Raw genomic sequence first — 18,845 nt, 5'->3', positions numbered from 1 at the left:
CACACAATGACAGCCTAATGGAACACAACAATAACTACAGAAACACATTGTCACAGTTGTTTGGAGAGTCCAATGCAGACTCATGATCACAGGACTGTTGTGCGTCATCACACAAATACAAACGTATGAAAGGTTGTCAATAAATAGTCAGTGTCAGTTCTACACTTAATATTATGGTTGAGTTTGGGATTAAAGGAATTCCATGACACTTGTTCGTTTTACTACCAGGAGTTGGATGGGAAGATATGTATATATTAATCCAATATCTCTGTGTTAATAAAGAAAATCTCTGATGTGTTTAGCCTACCATAGCACAAAAGTGTGAACTTTTTCAAAATGATTCCTTATTTTCTAACATGGGGCAGATTGGTGCTGTGATTAAGTGATTATGTACATGAAGGTGCATGTCTGTTGGAGTACAAACATGTGAATAGTGCATATTTATTTTTATGCATTTCATTCATATATTGCATGTGCATTTATGTACAGTACTCTAAATGTGCATGTATGTATTATTCATGAGCATGCCAATGTCATTTTCCTTCTTACCTCCAGGGTCCTTGTCAGGATTGTATTCTAAAGCGTTACTGCAGATAAGGTCGATGTCCACCAGGAAGTCCTTCACTGTAAGATACTTGTGGGTGTCAATCTTGGTCATGACAGTGGACAGGTCCATGGGCTGTCGAATCACCTCCAGGTAGTCTGACACCTGACACACAAGCACACAATACAGAGTACAGACAATGTTCCAGCAGGATCTTTGTATTTTGTGGGGCATATGTTAATTAGGTAAGTTCTTGCTATGAGTGAGCTAACTATGAGTGAGATAACAAGGTGTAGGTGAGTCCATTTCTCTTTTACCTCCTCAATGTCAACTGGCTTGCTGAAGATGTTAAAACGTTTGTCAGTGGCCAGGCGCTTGGTCACGTCCCTGAGAAAGAGCCTGAGCTCACGTAGTGTGTTCTCTTCCTGTTCAGCCAGGCGGCGCTGTTCCTCTGCTGACAGGACTCTGGGGCCTGGAGCCTCTGCCACAGGTAGTACCTCTTCACACCTCTCTGTCAGGAGAGAAGCAAAAAAGTGAGAAGCACAGACAAAGATCTGGGATAACTAAAAAGTTTTAACACAACTTATATCTATAGTCAAGACAGAATAATCTAATACCAAGAGTTTCAGAGGAAAAATAAAAAAATCTTTGTGCATATGCCCATGGCTAAACAATAACACACAAATGACCTCAGCTATAGGCAAAATCACTAAACCCATAACAAATGCAAAAAAAATAAATATACACACAGCTAGCACATTGGTTAGGAATGAACCAGACAGTCACACCTCAAACCTGATCCTTGACCTTTTCCTTTTAACATAATTCCAGACACAGGCCAAGTAATACTTACCCCAGGAAAAAAACATGTTTTAAGATTTGTGCAGCTGAAGAAAATAATACAGCTAAGCTCCTTCACAACCACATGTTTTGAAATACACTAAGGAATAGCCTCTAGCCAATGACAGAGTGATGAAGCAAGGCAAGCAGATATCCTCTCTTCCTCTACCTAGGCACCAGTCCTAGCCCAAGGCATCTGCCGACATCATTAGGAAGGCTCCACAGCACCTCGGGCCGCTTCACTCAAAAGCAGCAATCCAAACCCTGATTCTAATTATGGCTAATAGCAGTCGTGCCCTCTCATAGCAATTCCTCTCTCTGCTTTTCTGCCGGCCCCTCTGCTGGAAGCCAGGCTGCAGTCTTAGTCAGGCAGGAACCCCTGAAGAGCACCAGGTGAGTAAAGCGGGGGACCCCTGCCTTGCATCAATGAGGAATCGGCGGATGAACGCTGGGCACCATTTACATTTGAAAGCCTCGGTTGACAGTTCTCTCATATTGAACTGGAACGGAGGGCTTGGGGAGCACTGAGGTCTGAGGAAATGGCAGGGGGTAGTTTGACGGGTGGATCGAAATGTGATTGGGGGTTGGGAGCCCTGATTTGACTGAGGGATAGAGATGTCAAGGAAAGTACAGGCTTCACACTGGGCCAATCTTACTCCTGTGTATGCAGTGCCTTATGTATCTTACATCTGTACACTTCTATTCTCAATCTGAAGTGACAAAAAATGATTCTTAAATATGTCAAACATACTGCAGTGTGCAAATGTGAATGAATTATGCACACACATCAAATAATATCTGATCCCCTTCCTTTCACTACATCCGAAAAGTACTGTGGGAACGACTGAGAACATAGCAAGGAAGGAAAAGAGGCACATGCAGACAACACTGCCCTCTAGGAATGACAGCAGACATGAGTCATAACTTTCTTAGCCTGTATGTGTATACATACTGTAAGAAGACAGAGTGAATACCTGCATTCCTGAAGCGTGGTGGAGCCCTGGCTGCTTGGACCAGCAGCAGGTTAGAGAAGAAGCTCCTCCTGTCCTCTTCTCCTGCAGGACACAGCGTTACTACCTCCCCATAGGTCCTCTGAAACATACTTCTCACCTGGATTAAAAACAATCAGGAACCAATGAGAAATCAGTCACCAACACCATATATTGCTGTGCCTTATAATTAAATGCCATTTTGTAAAAGAAACAGCATTTCAAAAGTACAAAAGTACAAATGCTGCAGGATATTATGAACTAGACTAGTAGAAGCAGAAAACTTATTATAACAAAAGCTATACTAGTTTCAACCACTGGGTGGAAAGTGCCTCTGATTCAGACCAGTTTAATTGCAAAAACTACATAAATTAGTGTGAATATGTGTAAACATGCAAAGTGGATAAACATTCTGTTCATAACATTTAATACATTCACAAAAGTCCACCTTCAAAATACATTCAAGTACATTTTGTGGGGATCAAGCTTTAGTCTGTGGTGTTAATGTTCGCAACTATTGATTGAGCTGTTCTGTTCTGGGCCAGTAAACTAACGTACAAGGGTGTAAAGGGTTGGCTGGACTGAAAAACTCCTAACAGACCAGATTATGATGGAAACTGTTCTAACATAACCATATCTTTTTTGTTTGTTGCTATGTTGTTACTGAAACCTTCCAACATCTTTGAGAAGGTTATCCTTATTGATGCATTTTGTTAACTTTTAATCCTAGTGTGTTAGTACACAGTGCAGGCAGATCAGCTATTTAATATTCAGGTTTCATGAAAAGACCTGATTTTTTTTATTATGAATTATTCTAGTAAAGAGACATTTAAGTTGTAATTTTTCAGAAAAATGGACTGTGGTTTAAGTCTTAGAGCAGTACATCAGATCTACTTCTTTCATTTCTTAATTTCAGTTCCCTATAAAATAGATCAAAATTTGAGAATACTACATTTCAGTTCAATTTCATTTCATTTTGCACAGCCACTGTAGCCAACTCATTACTCCAATTTAGGTTTGTCAAATACTGAAAATGAGCACAATGATGAATAGTACATTATTTTGTAGACAGTGTGCTGCCGATGTGCCTGTTTTCATCCGACACTACAAGAGACTAAAACATGAATAGCATAGCAGAGACTAAGCATACTGATTAGATGTTCAGGATTTAATGAAGAGATGAAATTTTATTTGTACAAATTACTTGCAGTAGTAAAAAAGACATTGGGTCTTCAGTCATTACTATTAGAATCCAGATGATATCTGGACAAACTATGCAAACCATTCATACTTTCAGTGAATATTGACAAATAAACTACGTGATTTATACTAAATGAAAATTTCACCACATTTATCCAGTATCTTTTACACATCAGTAATGAAACACAGGACTTAAACTGGCCTATTTTCTCAATTATAATAGGCTGATAATTGACAATTCTGACATTTATCAATACCATGTCATTTTTATGGTCAAAACAATAACCGGGAGCAATACCATGAGTGTAACCAGGTAGCCAGATGACAAAGCAAGGAGTTAAATTATTTGATAAATGAAAATACAGTGCAGGCAAACAAACACATGAGCATTAATTTCTGGCAGATACTACATCGATACTTGGGCTGGGGGGGGGGGGGGGGGGGCTTCAAAGATCCTAGTTCGATTCTACAAATGGAGCTCAAGGCTGCTTCCAAAGGGAAGCCCTGTTGCAGACTAAGCACCTACTTTCCACTTTATATCCCCCCCTCCACCCCCCCCATCTGTCTTTGCCATCGATTCTCTCCATTATCTGTGACATGTTTGTTCTCCCTTTCTCTCTGCATTGCCTTCTGTTCTCTTTCTTTCCTGCTCTGGATTTTTTTTCGCCTCAGAAGACGGGAGGAAAAAAGGAGGAATGGAGTAAAACTGGGGAAGACAGCAGGGGAGCCACAGACAGTCAAAGTGTATGTAGCACACAGTAGGTAATGATTCTCAGTATTTTTCATCATGATAAAGGCTGCAGGGGTGTTGGCACAGGGAGGGATAGCAGAAACGTGTTGATAGATGAATGGATAAAAGGAGGGAGGGGGTTAGAGGAGAGGGCTGGGATGTACAAAGAAAATGAGGGATGTCTGGCTGGAGCAACCCTTAAACAAAACTGGGCATTTGATCTGCGAGCATAATAAATTCTTAACTGTAGAAATTGACTTAAAAGCAAACTAAAAATCATTCCTGTGAGGCTGCCCGACTCTGCCCCATTACTACATGTCTGTCTCAATTTTCTGAAGAAAAAAAAGCCCTAATACAGGAATAAAATGCATCAACAGTAAAACACAGCTTGAGTGAATAACTTTTCATGTGATCCACATAAAAGCAGCTATAGCTGAGAAACCTGACTGAATCATAATTGCCTAAAGACGGTACTAAATGCTTTCATATAAGAAGGGATTGCACAAAGAAGTGCTTTCAGCATCCTGTTATACACCAAGCATGAGAAAAATGTTGATAATCACATCTAGACAATAAGGTAAAGTGCTGCTGGTGACAAACAAGTGAGGAGAAGATGGAGCGTGAAATCAACAGCCGGATTGGTGCAGTGCCCTGAGTGATGCAGATGCTGTACTGGACTGTGGTGGTGAAGCGGGGAGTTGAGCCTACAGACAAAACTATCAATTTATCAGTCAGTGTACGTTCCAACCCTCATTTATGGTCATGAGCTTTGAGTAGTGAGCAAAAGAATGACATCTTGGATACGAGCCACAAAAATTAGTTTGTAGCTGGGCTCAACTTAAAGATAGGGTGAGGAGTAGAACCGCTGCCCATTTGCATTGAAAGGAGTCAGTTGCGGTGGATCAGGCTTCTGTTTCGGATGCCTCCAAGTTGCATCCCTGTGGAGGTGTCTGAGGCACGTATAACTGGAACGACACCACATGGCAGACCCAGAACATGCTGGGATCCCCCAAAGAGAGCTGGAGGATATGGCTAGGGAGAAGGACGTATGGGATACCTTGCTTAGCCTACTGCCAAGGCGACTAAAACCCAGATAAGTGGCAGAAAATGAACAAATGGATGTATGGATAGTGAAAAGTGATTTTTTGACACTCTGTCATGCTATCACTATAACTGATGTTACCAGTTATTTTAAAGTGCACTCCTCGAAGAATTGCTTTTGGAGACTCACATGACACACAAAAGCTGGATGTGCACTTGGAAGTCATTTAAGGGGTCTCTGGACAACTACATTCAGCACGTTTTTGTGTGTACAAATGAATGCAACAAAATAAATGCCTTTTTGAGGAAAGGCTGTCCAAAAGCGTATCCACATTTGAACAGACATCTCATCTGTCCTCTACGGTGGCAGTCTTTCCAGCCCACCTTCAAGTGTGGCCACTCAGCATAACGTGACCTCACATGTATTATATGTAATAATTATTGTGCATAATAAATATGGTATGTCTGTTATTAAAACTATAGATGTCAATCAAGACACAAAATCATGATTAAGGTTGAAATTCCAGAAACTTTACACTGTGCTCTAAGACTTCACCATATCAAAAAAAGTTGTCTGTTTTTGTTAAAATACAGCTCTATGAAAGCCAGGTACACATTTTTTACACTTAAAACTCCTCCTAAATCTTAAAGAAATATGCTAAATGAAAGCGATACAAGAATATGCTGCCAAAGCAACAAAAAGTAAAAGGGTTAGATACTGATGATACTGGCTTATGTGTTGTTTGGGACGGTACATCTGTCTCACACTGAGACCAGATTCCTGATGCATCGATAATCATGTCCTTACGGTAAAACTGTGTTGCAAGCATTCTCATTCAACATTCACTTCGTGCCATTACAAAGCACTTATGATACCTCATAACACACATCACAAAAAGTGTTACAATACTAAAAGTAATGAACTGTCGGGATGCCATCTCTCTCTCTCTAACCGCAGTTTCCTAACCCTAACAATCACATGTTCTAGCAATTTCCATCGGTCCTCCACCAAAAAGCAAGTCAATCTAAGCAGAGGGAACGGTTGTTAAGGGAGGAAGGGAGGCTATGTAGTTGGACCCAAGCCTGTAGTGTCAGTTTTGGCTGGGGAGGGATGCTCCCTGCTCCCTGCTGAGCTTTGGAGCTGAGACAGCAGCTGTCACTGTGTTCTCTGTGCCAGAGAGTGAAACAACACTCTAACAGATAGCCAAATCACTTAAAGCACCGTAGTCTGCAGCATGACCATGTCTAAAAATTGAATCCAAAACTCCTCAAACCTTTGCATGAATGAAGCCCCGGGGACACTTTTGAGACAAGGGATAGGGAATCTCATTTGAACAAACAAACTGTTCCAACACATAGACCCAATGATTACATGATAGAAAAGAAAACTGATTAGCATCCAAAGCACAATTCCACTCTTTTAGCAAACAGTCTGCTAATTGTGCTCTCTCTGAAAAATCTGGGGCACTGTATCAGTGGGACCAACTTCCATACAGGGCTTGTAGTTAATAACACCTGCATCACATAGACAAGACTAGGTAAAAACCTAGTATATGGCTGGACCGTATATGAAACGCTATAGGGCTTTTAATTTGAAACGCCGGATATAGGAAGTGGCAACATCTGGTGACACCCAGCCGAGGCGAGTGATGAAGTTACATCATTGGTCAGCCAACGAAGTTATAGTCAGTGATTCACTAACTCAGTCTGTCACAGACATTGCGTTTATAGGGCTGGTCCCTTTGGTCCAACCAAAAATCACTAGTAGCAACAGCAGTTGTTTTACACATAAAACATGTAACTTCATCACTCGCCTCGGCTGGCTGCCACTTCCTATATCTGTCGTTTCAAATTAAAAGTCCTCTAGCGTTTCATACGCGGTTTGTCCTCCATATACAGACAGGTGACAAATTAAAGGAAAAGTGTCTTAATAAAGTGTTGGGCCACCATGTGCCGCCAGAACAGCATCAATGCACCTTGGCACTGATTCTACAAGTCTCTGAACTCTACTGGAGGGATGAACACCATTCTTCTAACATGTTGGTCCAAAATCTCCCATAGGTGTTCAACTGGGTTGAGATCTGGTGACTGCGAAGGCCATAGCATATGATTCACATCATTTTCATACTCATCAAACCATTCGGTGACCCCTCGTGCCCTATGGATGGGGGAATTGTCATCCTGGAAGAGACCACTACTATCAGGAAATGTTTCATCATAGGATAAAGGTGATCAATCAGAACAACTTTGTATTGATTTGCAGTGACCCTTCCCTCTAAGGGGACAAGTGGTCCCAAACCATGCCAGCAAAATTCCCCCCAAAGCATAACAGAGCCAACTGACTTTTAGTTAGACAACCTTGTAGGGAGCCACTTGTTATAGTCCTCTTAGTATTATAATCAAATAAGAAGAGACTTGAAATTTGCTTGAGATAATTAACCCACCACAGTTAATAAGTTATATCATTGTTTGTAATAGAGCCAGGAGCATGGATTGATTTAAAAGCTCTGTGAGGTTGGTGCTTTCATGTAATTGTAGGAAGCTTCAACATAGAAAATATGAGCTTTGGCAACCAAATAACCAGCACTGACTTATTGGAAATAACCAGAAAGCAGCCATTACCAAAAATAAAATCTTTTCGAAAGTTTATCTGAAGCTCCCAGTGTGGCCAAAATGTTTAACAAAAGGTTTAACATTTAACATTAAAAAAAAAAAAAAAAATCAATCTTCAATTAATTTTCAGAGGGCAGCCAGTCTACTAAAGGTTGGTGCAGCTGTGAATTAATTTAACAGTGAGAATGTCACAGATGTGAATCTTTTTCTCAGAGTAAATAAAGCAACAACTGGGCAATGGTCCAACTCAAAAGTTAGGCAATAATATTCATCTTTCTGTCGACCATTTATCAAGCATACAAAAAAGTGTTTATCATTGCCAATATGGGAACAGAACACATAAAAATATGTGTAAATAAAATAATGGACGTAGCCACTGTTTGTTGGTTTGTGGACTCCCATTTTGAAGCCTTGAATTTGGCATTTTGACCATCGCCATCTTGGATTTCGAGACGAGAGGGTGGAGCTGACCATAAGGCGAGCTGTTAGCTTGGTTAGCACGGTGCATTTACAGTCTATGGTTAACTGTGATAATGCAAATGTTAATGCTAATTTTCACTAACAAAAAACAGGCTTTATAACATTAAAACAAAATGTACTTCCTGGAAAAACTTTTTTTTCTTTTAGTACAACCAAACGCTGAACAAGACTTTTTAGGCTAGCAGAATGTTACAATCTTATATCAGCCTTTAAAAATTCACTATCGGGCGACCTCTTCTTGATACCCTCATACTGAGTCCATATTGACTTGAGCACTCTATTTATTCCACTTTGCGTTTCCCAATTTTCCAGGTTACATGGCTATATGCTCATTGACCAAAGAAAAATTAATTCATAGAGAAAGTAATTGACAATCATACACAGTTTCAGCCACCTTTCAGTTATCTAGTATATAACGAAATGCTACCATGTGACAATGGGACTGAATGGTCTATGGGGTGTGAGTGCTTCCATTTTCAAACTTAATCTTTTTACACAGCATGCAAATCAACAATCATGCTGGAGTTAAGTGAAGTAAAAAGCCTAAAAGCAATATAGAGAATTGCAGGGAACTGTCAACTATAAAGGTGGAATAGCTTCAACTGATGATAGAGAAAAATAAAGAAAGATAGCAACAAGTAAAAAAAATGGCCATAAACGAATAAAGAAAATAAAACAAAAAATGTTGCAACCAGAAAGTGAAGAGGTTAAAAAAGAAAGCCCCCATTGGATGCAACAGCCCAGGTGCCTCAGTCCTAATGAGTCAAGTACAGGGCAAGAATCATCCTGAGAGCCTCTCTAGCCTTGGAGTGTGGCCAGGGTTGAGGCGATGCCAAAACAGCAGCAGCCACACACACACACAGAGCACACAGAAAAAAAAAACCTGCCCAGTCTGCACAGGCATATTGATATGGTGTGTGTGTGTCCTGGGGTGAAGACATGGGGCTGTCAACCCCCAGACCTAATTAAAGTCCTTCTGTTGCCTGAAGAAGACCCTCCTCCTTATTTTTCTCTGTCTCTTTTTTCCCTTCCATTTTTCTCTATTTCCCCTTACTCTAATGAATCCCCTCCCTTACAGCCTAACCCCCAACGGGTGGTCTGACTCTGCTTTAGCTTTCAGAAAGAGAATAATAAATCCAAGTGAAAGGATAAAGGAGCAGGAGTGGGTGATAACCAGGGAGAAAAGTGGGCAGTGGGATAAATGACAAGAAAAGGGAGATGGAGCTAAAGTAGACAAAAACTCTGTAGGAGCAGATGACCTTGACCAAGACCCTGTCTGCACTAGCGATCCTGACTATGATAAAAAGAAAGAAATCCTTTTGATCATGGTTTACTACAACATTAAATTGCATCAGGTTAATACTCCCCTCTCAGAAATAATGGAAGAAATAGCATCAAAACAAATATATAACAACCCCCCCCCCCCAATATATGAAACAGGTCTCCAATTAAATGTAAAAATCTCAGCTCAGGTGTATGTGTGTACTCTGTCTTCTTACCTCATCTGACAGGTGTGAGTAATGAGTTTCAGCAGTGGCAAAAATAAGGACAGGGCTGAAAGAGGGCACATCCTGTAGCAGGGTCAGGAAGGTGCTCTTCACAGTATCACCCACTGTCTCCCACCACTCTGAGATATGCGGCATGAACACCACACTGGGCACGCTCCGGCGGGCCTCACGGAAAACCTAGGACCACACAGATAGATCAGACACATAATGTTGCTTAACTCTGAATGAACAAGAACCTTAAGGCCAATTCATGCTTTCAGCATCCACAGACAGCTGTGGTCCTGCAGACGTGCATGTGGTTCCATTTTTACTTTTTTCGGAGGTCCGTGGACACAGACACGTTCTACATGTTCCCACTAGTAAACAGGGTTGCAATGTGATAACTTCCCAGAATTGTAAAATCCATTCTGTGAGTATTACAAACCGCTGTGCAGTGTTTTTCTTAAATGCAATAATATGTTACTCCAACCAGACTTCCTGGATTGTATTTCATTGTCTCCCCAGCACTTTAAACAACACGCCCACACCAACACAGCTCCTTGTATTGTTTTACACAGGGCTGTTTTCAGTCTGAATGCAGCTGAGTTCCTGTGTGTTGCTTAACAACAAGAAAAAGTCAAAAAAAAGAAAAGAGATCATACGCATCTCTCTCTCCCCCAATGTTTCCTGTCTGCCTCTTCATCGCCAACTATCCAATAAAAGCTAAAATGCCCCCCCCCAAAAAATAAAAAAAATAAAAAGTTAAAAGAAGCAAAGTTTAAGGACAGTCATCACACATTAAACCAGTGAGTTGCTTGAGTGGATCTGCTTGAATCTATATTTGCATTTTTCCCCATGCATCAGTGTGTGTTACCTGAGCACAGGACTCTTCTGGCGTCTTAGCGCTAACAGAGTAGAGAGTGGGCAAGTCCAGGCGGTGCACTGGCAGCTTGTCCAGGTGGTGCAGCAAGGCAGGGGCCAAATGGGAGCTCTGTCCTGAGCCTGGGGCCCCGGCTAGCAGCAGACGAGGCCGGTACGCAGTGGGCTGTTGGAGGGCAGAGCTAGAAGCAGAAAAGGAGGGGGGGGGGTTCAGAGTTAGCATTGCACGATTATCTGTTGCCTTTCATAACTGACCAGGAGACATACTATTACTCAAATGTAGTCATTGTTGTCTGTAGAGTTTTTGATACTAACTCAAGAATCCTGAATTCCCTTCAATATAGGCATGCCTATATAATGGGCTCTGCTTGTGTTGTCTGTAAGGTCTGCATCTGTATGCAATACCAGTAATTCTACTGAATGTTTTGCATCTATGAAAACAAATCAGAAGTAATGGCATCTCTATCTCCGTCCCGCTGTTCCATGATTTCTGCTCTATAAATAGGACTTCTAACTGTTCTTTGAGGAAGACTGGAGATTACTGTGAGTTTTCACTGGCACAGGTGTTTTGTAAGATTTAATAATAAGGCCAGTTCATACTGGCTTTGAGGGTTTGTTGACCGTCCAATAGACCATCTACTTCTTTAATTCTAAACATTTGCCTTGAGACGTTTTATTTTCGTACACAGCATACACCACTCTTGCAGGAAAATTCCTATTTCAGTGTTACAAGTATATTTGGAAGATCTGAAGACTATAGGCTTGATAACTGCCTAACAGGTTACTCAATAAATGGTTCCAGTAAATGAAAAGCCATGTGTCTGTCCTTAAGCCATCCTGTTCCTTCTTGTCTCCCCATCTTTTAATAGAAGCAGCGATTGCAATTCTGATTTCAGAACTGTCTTACTGCCTTCTCTTTTCTTTCATCCTCTCCTCTGATATAGCCCTTTTTCCACTACAACTGAGTGCTGCCCGTGGAGCCATTGAACTCTGTTTGTTGCTCATTCCACTTGAAATACACTCTAGCTTTCTGATGACACATTTACTTCTGGTGCAACACTAGATTCTAGCCACACTTCTCTCTTGGCCTGAAAAACCCCTGTCTTTTTCATTGATTGAGTGTAGGGTTACACATATAGACAAGCTTCCCTCTACTAGGTTGCATTAGTCCCTAGCTAGATGACTATGATTAGAACCAACTTGCAGCTGTCTGCCTTGCGAGTTCTTGCGTGGGTCTGGGCCGCTGCACTGAATGCATTGCATGAAGGACAGGAGTCACACAACCTCACTTTCACTAATTGAAAATGAAATGTAGGTCAAGCTGAAACAAGCGAATAATTCAACAACTACCGTGTGGTAATGATGGCAGAGAGATCTACAGTCTTCAAATGGAGTTTTACAGTGTATTTAATTTGTAAGGTGTAGGTATGTAGATCTTTTAAAAGACATGTTTAGGTTTTTATGTGTTTACAGTGAAATAAATACACCTATAGTAGTTAAGTAGTTATGTCTCTCGTTGTATTGGTTTGCCCTCTTATGGACATAATGCGCAAAAATGGATATTCAAATGGTTCGAACCTATGTGTTTTTTTTTTAAGGAAATATCGAGCAGAGGGAGAAAGGTCAGTATATAGAGAATGTATTTCATACAATTTGATATGAGATAAGTTTTTTTCCCTCTCAATGTTCATTTGTATTGCTTGTTTACATTTATTGCAATTCAGATGTGTCAAGTGTACTGAGACACTACCGACTATGGACTTCAAATAAACTTTATTACACATAACTTATTCATCTGGTGACATTTAAAACCATGATTTTGTGGACTCACGGGGAGTAATGGAGGAAGGGTCTGTGCATTGCAGAAGAGGAGAGCTGACTCTTTGGGGATGCAGCAGGCTGGACTTCATATATGGAAGCAGAGCCATCCTCATTGTCATCATCACTGTACAAGTCCTCTTCAAGCAGTTGATTGTCACCGCCTAGCACAGAGAGGGACAGAGTTCTAACAGACATACTAATTTTTCCAGGCATTATTGAGAACAATGGTGGCAAATCCACTAAAATGTTTATTTCTACAAAGTTTTATCTTCAAAGCAAACCTTTCACTGACACCAAAAAGTGAGAATAAAAAAAAGAGCTGGCTTAATAGATGAAATGTAATGGGCATTTAAAGCAAAACAACACCTTGGGAAATTCATGCCATTATTGGGTGCAAGAAGTACAACTCCCATAAGCAATCTGGTCAAGTGTTGCACTGTGGCTAATCTGCTGTAAACACTCTTCTGTTGATTGGAGTGGCAGTTGAGTTATTGAGGGGCTAGCAGGATGACTAGCTATCTAATCTCCGTGCCATTACCTCTACATATTGAGGGGGAATGTTTCACTACAGATTCAGTGTGTGAGGGTGATACAAAGCACTTTGGTAATAAGATGGGGGGAAAGAGATAATCAAATACTACGCAGTGCCAAAGGTAGAGCACACTAACAAGTGAGACAAGTGGCAAGGGAGAAGAGAGCAAGAGTCAGCAAGAAGAATCAGCAATCAGCAGATGTAAAGTGAAAACAAACGACACAGCTGAAACCCAGGGTTCCAGATACCTACCGTGTGTGTTGTCCATGTCAGTACATTGAGCATGGGGGAAGACTCGGAGCAGAGCTTTCAGCACCAAGGAGAAAGAGCTGGCCAGCAGGGGCCTGAGGGTAGGGGACAGGGCTCGGCCTGGGGGAGCCAGAGCCCTTTGGGAGGCTGGGACGATTGTCCTCATGGCCTTGCTGAAGTCGCCAGGCCCCAAGACGATGGATGTGACATCCAGCTTCAGTTTGACGCTGCTGCCGTAGATCTGGGGGTAGCGGCGGCGCAATGCCACCAAGGCTGCCTCTGTGCAAAGTGCTTTGATGTCAGCACCGCAATAGCCTGGAAGCAATGTGAGCAGATTCAGTGAAGAAGTTTGGTTTTTTTTTTAACGCTTTTTTGATACTGCTTGGTGTACTATGTCCTTTATAGATCCACATTAGACAGTGGTAATTTGGCGTGACATTCATATTGCAAAGATGGCACAAAGTACACACATGAATCACTCTTACCGACACATTTTTCTGCAAGTTCATCTACAAATGGCTCAGCCAATTTGGGATTCCAGTCCCTTGTGTGTATCTCCAAGATGTGCTTTCTGGCCTGAACAGAGAGAGAAAGACAAAGGAAAACAGACAAAAAAAGAGTCAAAACATGAGGGAGATCAGGTCCGGTGTAGCCTAATAGAAGCAACATGGCAAAAAAACACTATTAAGGTAAAAATAAGAAAGGTTAAAATGTGGGGGTGGGGTGGGGGTTTGAACTTGCTTGCTATTTCCAAAAGGGTGAGGTTTTTAAATTAGTCAGGGCTCACTACTGCTGAGTTTAGCTGGCAATGGCCTGCAGATTAGGCTTTGATTACCAACGATCCCACTGTGTGGACAAAAAAACGCAAGATGACCAATTGGACAGGCTCAATGGGGAGGAGTCACCATTTATCTGATTCGCTGTCACATTCACATGCACGCACATTGTTTTGTGCACAATAAAAAGAAAAAAGCCATGTCTCCTCAAGTGCAAGATAAAAAGAATCAGAACTGCATGACAATAAAGCCGCTAAAATTAATTTTCTCGAGACCTAATGAGGATCTGCTTTGCCACTTGCTTGTTGGATCAAAACATCAAACAGCAAAGAAAAACAGCAGAGGAGACTCTTGATAGCCAGAGGGCTGCATGTACTAATTTCATCGCAGGACTCTTATGAGTAAAACCCTGATTACTTGTGCATTACATTGTGTGTCCAGTGGGGTGTGCGTGTAGGTACAGCAGTAAGTGCTGCTTGCACAGGATGTTGCGTGCTGTCAGAGATGCAGATTCCATCTATGATAAACTGCCATTGAGTATGTTGGACTACTGCATAACATGCAGTCTTTTAGGTATACAAATCAAGTATTAATGAAAATCAGATTTTTGTATGTGAGAAGACGATTACTGTGTCGATATACACATGTCAGATATCCACAATACTCATGTTTCACTGCGTCTCACCTTCTTGTCGGGCAGGTTGAACAGAAACTCCCGGTCAAAGCGTCCAGGTCTCCTGAGTGCCGGGTCGATAGAGTCAAGTCTGTTTGTAGCACCAATGACCACTATCTCCCCACGACTGTCCAAGCCGTCCATCAAGGCCAGCAGAGTGGACACAATAGAACTGGACCAAAGGAGAAAGGTGGTGGAACAGAATGTAATACATGCCTCTCAGTATATAGAGAAAAATAATACATTATTTAACATACTGGTCGAATTGGAATTTCATTAAAAAACACCAAAAACCAAAGTTGTACAAGTAATCTAACTTAAATTGCTTTCAGACAAAAGCAGAATAAAATCTGACTTGATTGAATATACAGTGAAGGCAAGATGTACTACAAATACATGACATGTAGGTGTAGCCAAATTAGAAGATTAAGACAATATTGACTGGATTCATGAGACAGTACTGACATAATAATACAAGGCTTTAGTTTTTGCAAATATGAGACCTCCTCTCACCTGTTCTTTCAAACAGGCATAATGAACAAAGCGCTGTGAAGCAAAAATATCATCAATTCTAGTTCCCTGTTGACTACAACTACCCAGCATGAAAAGAAGTTCTATAAACTCAAGTATACACATTTCATGTTTTGAATAAATTGTACGCCAGAATCGTAATGTTGCATTTCACAGTAGCAAATATTCAATTTTCTGGAAGGCAACCATTTCCTCAAGGATCAAGGATAAAGTGTAAGCTGCACTTGCATTATCAGAATCTTCCTCACCTACAGCGCTTTAAACTGGTCTGCGTCGGAAGTAACATTGATATAAATTCTGATTTCCATTGCTTTCTGATGCCATATGAACAAACAAACAAATAAGGACTTAAGTGTCATTGTGCCACCCATCGGCAGGAGAAGTATCAGCAGCGGTAGTTTAGACTTGCAGATCCAAATATGCCAATGTGCACTTAAATAAAAGCAGCTGCGATTTTTACACTTCCACTACTGCAGGTCACAGTTGTATAGTACAGTTAAGGGTTTTTGTTTTTTTTAAATAGTTGCCATTTTTTGTATTTTATCCTTATGTAAGATGTGTGAAACCATGATTACCACTGTGGTAATAAAAGACATACACAAAAAAACCAAACACTCTTGAGGGTGCTCACTGCCAGACTGACTATAAGAGAAATTTGACACTGGGCCATGTTGGAGGTGGCAGCATGTTTAAAGCATAAACAAAAATACAGAATAGTTGTCATTCGGCGATGTGAGCGTTTAACCACATTAGTCTTACCTGTGTATCTGGTCTTGCCTGCTGGAGCGAACTGGAGCCAAACCATCAATTTCATCAAAGAAGATAATGGATGGCCTCATCAGGTAAGCCTGATCAAAAGCACACAAAACAAAAAGACCATTATACTCACATACACACACACACACTGACTGATTACAGCTGGGTAAAGTAAGATTTTTCTCAAAAGATACAAAAGTGAAGTTATAGTTAATAGTATTATAGCTGCAGTAAATAAACAGTTTTCTATTTACATTGTGAAGTTAACTCTGGTTAAGTAACTAAAGCCTACAAGGATGTTGTCCACCAACTGCCTTCAGACCTCAGCAGGTGACTCACCTGGTCAAAGAGCAGGCGTAACTGGCGTTCTGATTCACCGACCCACTTGCTGAGGCAGTCAGCTCCTTTCCTCATGAAGAAGGAAACCTTCTTGTCTCCCTGGCTACACTCATTGGCAAGCGCCCGTGCTACCAGAGTCTTTCCAGTCCCCGGGGGGCCGTAAAACAAACACCCTCTAAAAAGGAATGGAGAGGAAATAGAGGCTCTGTTTATTTGATAACTGCAAATTAAGACACTTTTTTTTAAATTGAGCCAAGTTTGAGCTAACAATTCTACATAAAAAGAAAAGCTCACCTTGTAATATATCTAATTTGTCCCTCTACTAATCTGTCTACATCTACTGAATAAGTGAGTAAACTTGCTGTTTTACTGAGAAATACTACATATCTATATTACCTTATATCTATGCATCATGTCATCATGAAAGACCTATATGCACCTATATGTTGTCAAAATATAACCTGATTTTCAATCAAACCAAATAAAGTGACAACCTTGAAATAAAGTGTCATATATCGGATCTTCTCACCTGGGAGGCTGAATCTTGAACTTCTCAAAGACTTCAGGATAAAGCAGCGGGAACACTACCATCTCCTTTAGTGACTGGATGTGATTACTTAGGCCACCAACACTGTCAAATTTCACCTGGGAAGAGCAAGCATATTTTTAAAATTCACCTATGAACACAGAGCTTAAGCCAGGAAGTCTCCATGTATGGCTACAAAAATGCATTAATACAGTAAGTATCATTAAGAAAACTCCATGTGGAACTTCCAAGATTTAAGACCAAAGTCGTGCTACTCTACAGCTAATAGGTATTTATGATTGTAAACACTCACTGAGCTGTCAAGATTCATGGGATCCACGTCCGCCAAACTGGCACCCACTTTCACCCGATCACGCAGCACCCCACTAGCCAGGTCTTCTGCTGTCAAGTTCATGGGCAAACATCTGTGACACAAATAGGATTTATATACAATAAATGATTACATCTGACGAGAACAAACAGTCGGCCACAGAAACACGAGGATAATACTACGACTATGGCTGCAGTCCTTGTACCTAGATCTCAACAACTTTAGAATTACTTTGAAAAACCATATGACACCAACAGAAAAAGATGAAAAGGTAGAAGAAAGAAAGCAGCATCCATCACCTGTTCCTTGCCCGGGTCATGCTCTTGCTTTTTCTTCGCTCAAACCGTTCTTCGTCAGAAGACGAGGTTGTGTCACTGCTGTGAATGGCATGTTTCTTCACTCTGGAGAAGTGTGACAATTCAGATTCAGTATCACACCACCACCTTGTCACATTACTTAATTATCAGCAGAGAAGAGAGTGTAAAGAACTATAGCTCAGATTCTATTAGTCATTGCACAAATGAAAAAGGGTAAGAGTCAGACATGTAGCATTTAGCATCAGATTTGATTTCTACTAACCTTATATGGCTTCTTCTTGCTGGGGATCTGTGGGTGTCAAAAAGTGATTGGTTGCTCGGTTTTCTGTTCACAGGTTCTGAGAAAACAAACACAAAACAGCTGGTTGTCACACACCAAGCCTCTAAAATAGTCTAAAACATGATTGAACAGAGAAAATCATTTAAAAAAAAAAGGAACATAGCGCCTAACACAGCTAAACAAATATATATACATTTTTGATAAGAAAAAAAATATCGTAATTACCAATAGGTGGTGCCTCATATCTCTGCACAGTTTTACGCTGCCTAAGGTTGTACGGTCTGTCATTTTCCTCTCCTGCCTCCTCTGCTTCATCCCCTTCATCATCTTCATCGTCATCTTCCGCATCCTCCTCTTCTTCCTCCCCGTGAGATTCTGCAAGACAAAAGTGTGGTTTTATTACAAAGTACGAGCTTTTAAATGATTCAGTATCTCAGGATTAAAAAGGCATAATATGTAGGATTTCCCTAAATAACAACATATGTACTTATACAAAAATAATCCCTGTCAATCATCACTTATGACCCACTAGAAGTGTGTGGCAGTGTATGTATCTACAGAGACCCTGTCCTTTGCCTGTATTTTCTTATTATTTTGCTGTGTCCGGGACGTTTCTGGGCGTCAATCTTTGGGCAGTGGGTGTGTAGCTCCCAGCCTATGACAGCACACAGGGTGTGAGGTCAGGAGTCTAAAAACATAGCGACCGGATTACATTGCTGTTTTTTGTTGGGGTTTTTTTCGCTTCAGTGATTCCCCTTAATGCTTTCAACAGTAGCACTATGATTCTCTGTCTGTCTCCTCTGCTCTCTGTCTGTTTGACTGAGGGCCGGGCTGAGCCACACACACACACACACACACACACACACACACACATACACACACATACACACACATACACACACACACACACA

At 41.0% G+C, this 18,845-nt stretch overlaps 1 protein-coding gene across 3 annotated transcripts in view; it reads right to left on the bottom strand.

Moving 5' to 3' along the window:
• atad2b (ATPase family AAA domain containing 2B) overlaps positions 1–18,845 on the bottom strand; it is an 81,940-nt gene that overhangs the window by 57,614 nt on the left and 5,481 nt on the right. For all 3 annotated transcript variants that reach the window (XR_006092136.1, XR_006092135.1, XM_042391008.1), the window contains exons 7-22: positions 18,160–18,309; positions 17,917–17,992; positions 17,637–17,738; positions 17,320–17,431; positions 17,010–17,125; positions 16,481–16,655; positions 16,145–16,233; positions 14,867–15,026; positions 13,891–13,981; positions 13,409–13,720; positions 12,635–12,785; positions 10,799–10,985; positions 9,937–10,122; positions 2,359–2,494; positions 862–1,055; positions 550–709 (exon numbers count right to left, since the gene is read on the bottom strand). Coding sequence is in view for 1 of the 3 variants with exons in the window: in XM_042391008.1 (XP_042246942.1) it covers positions 550–709; positions 862–1,055; positions 2,359–2,494; positions 9,937–10,122; positions 10,799–10,985; positions 12,635–12,785; positions 13,409–13,720; positions 13,891–13,981; positions 14,867–15,026; positions 16,145–16,233; positions 16,481–16,655; positions 17,010–17,125; positions 17,320–17,431; positions 17,637–17,738; positions 17,917–17,992; positions 18,160–18,309 (2,397 nt within the window). In the remaining 2 variants the exon portion in view is untranslated. The remainder of the gene's footprint in view (positions 1–549; positions 710–861; positions 1,056–2,358; positions 2,495–9,936; positions 10,123–10,798; positions 10,986–12,634; positions 12,786–13,408; positions 13,721–13,890; positions 13,982–14,866; positions 15,027–16,144; positions 16,234–16,480; positions 16,656–17,009; positions 17,126–17,319; positions 17,432–17,636; positions 17,739–17,916; positions 17,993–18,159; positions 18,310–18,845) is intronic.

The sequence above is a fragment of the Thunnus maccoyii genome, chromosome 17 (assembly GCF_910596095.1).
Source record: "Thunnus maccoyii chromosome 17, fThuMac1.1, whole genome shotgun sequence".
NCBI classification, from domain to species: domain Eukaryota; kingdom Metazoa; phylum Chordata; class Actinopteri; order Scombriformes; family Scombridae; genus Thunnus; species Thunnus maccoyii.
The sequence above is the reverse complement of the archived record's forward strand: the minus strand, read 5'-3'. Positions and strand labels throughout refer to the sequence as shown.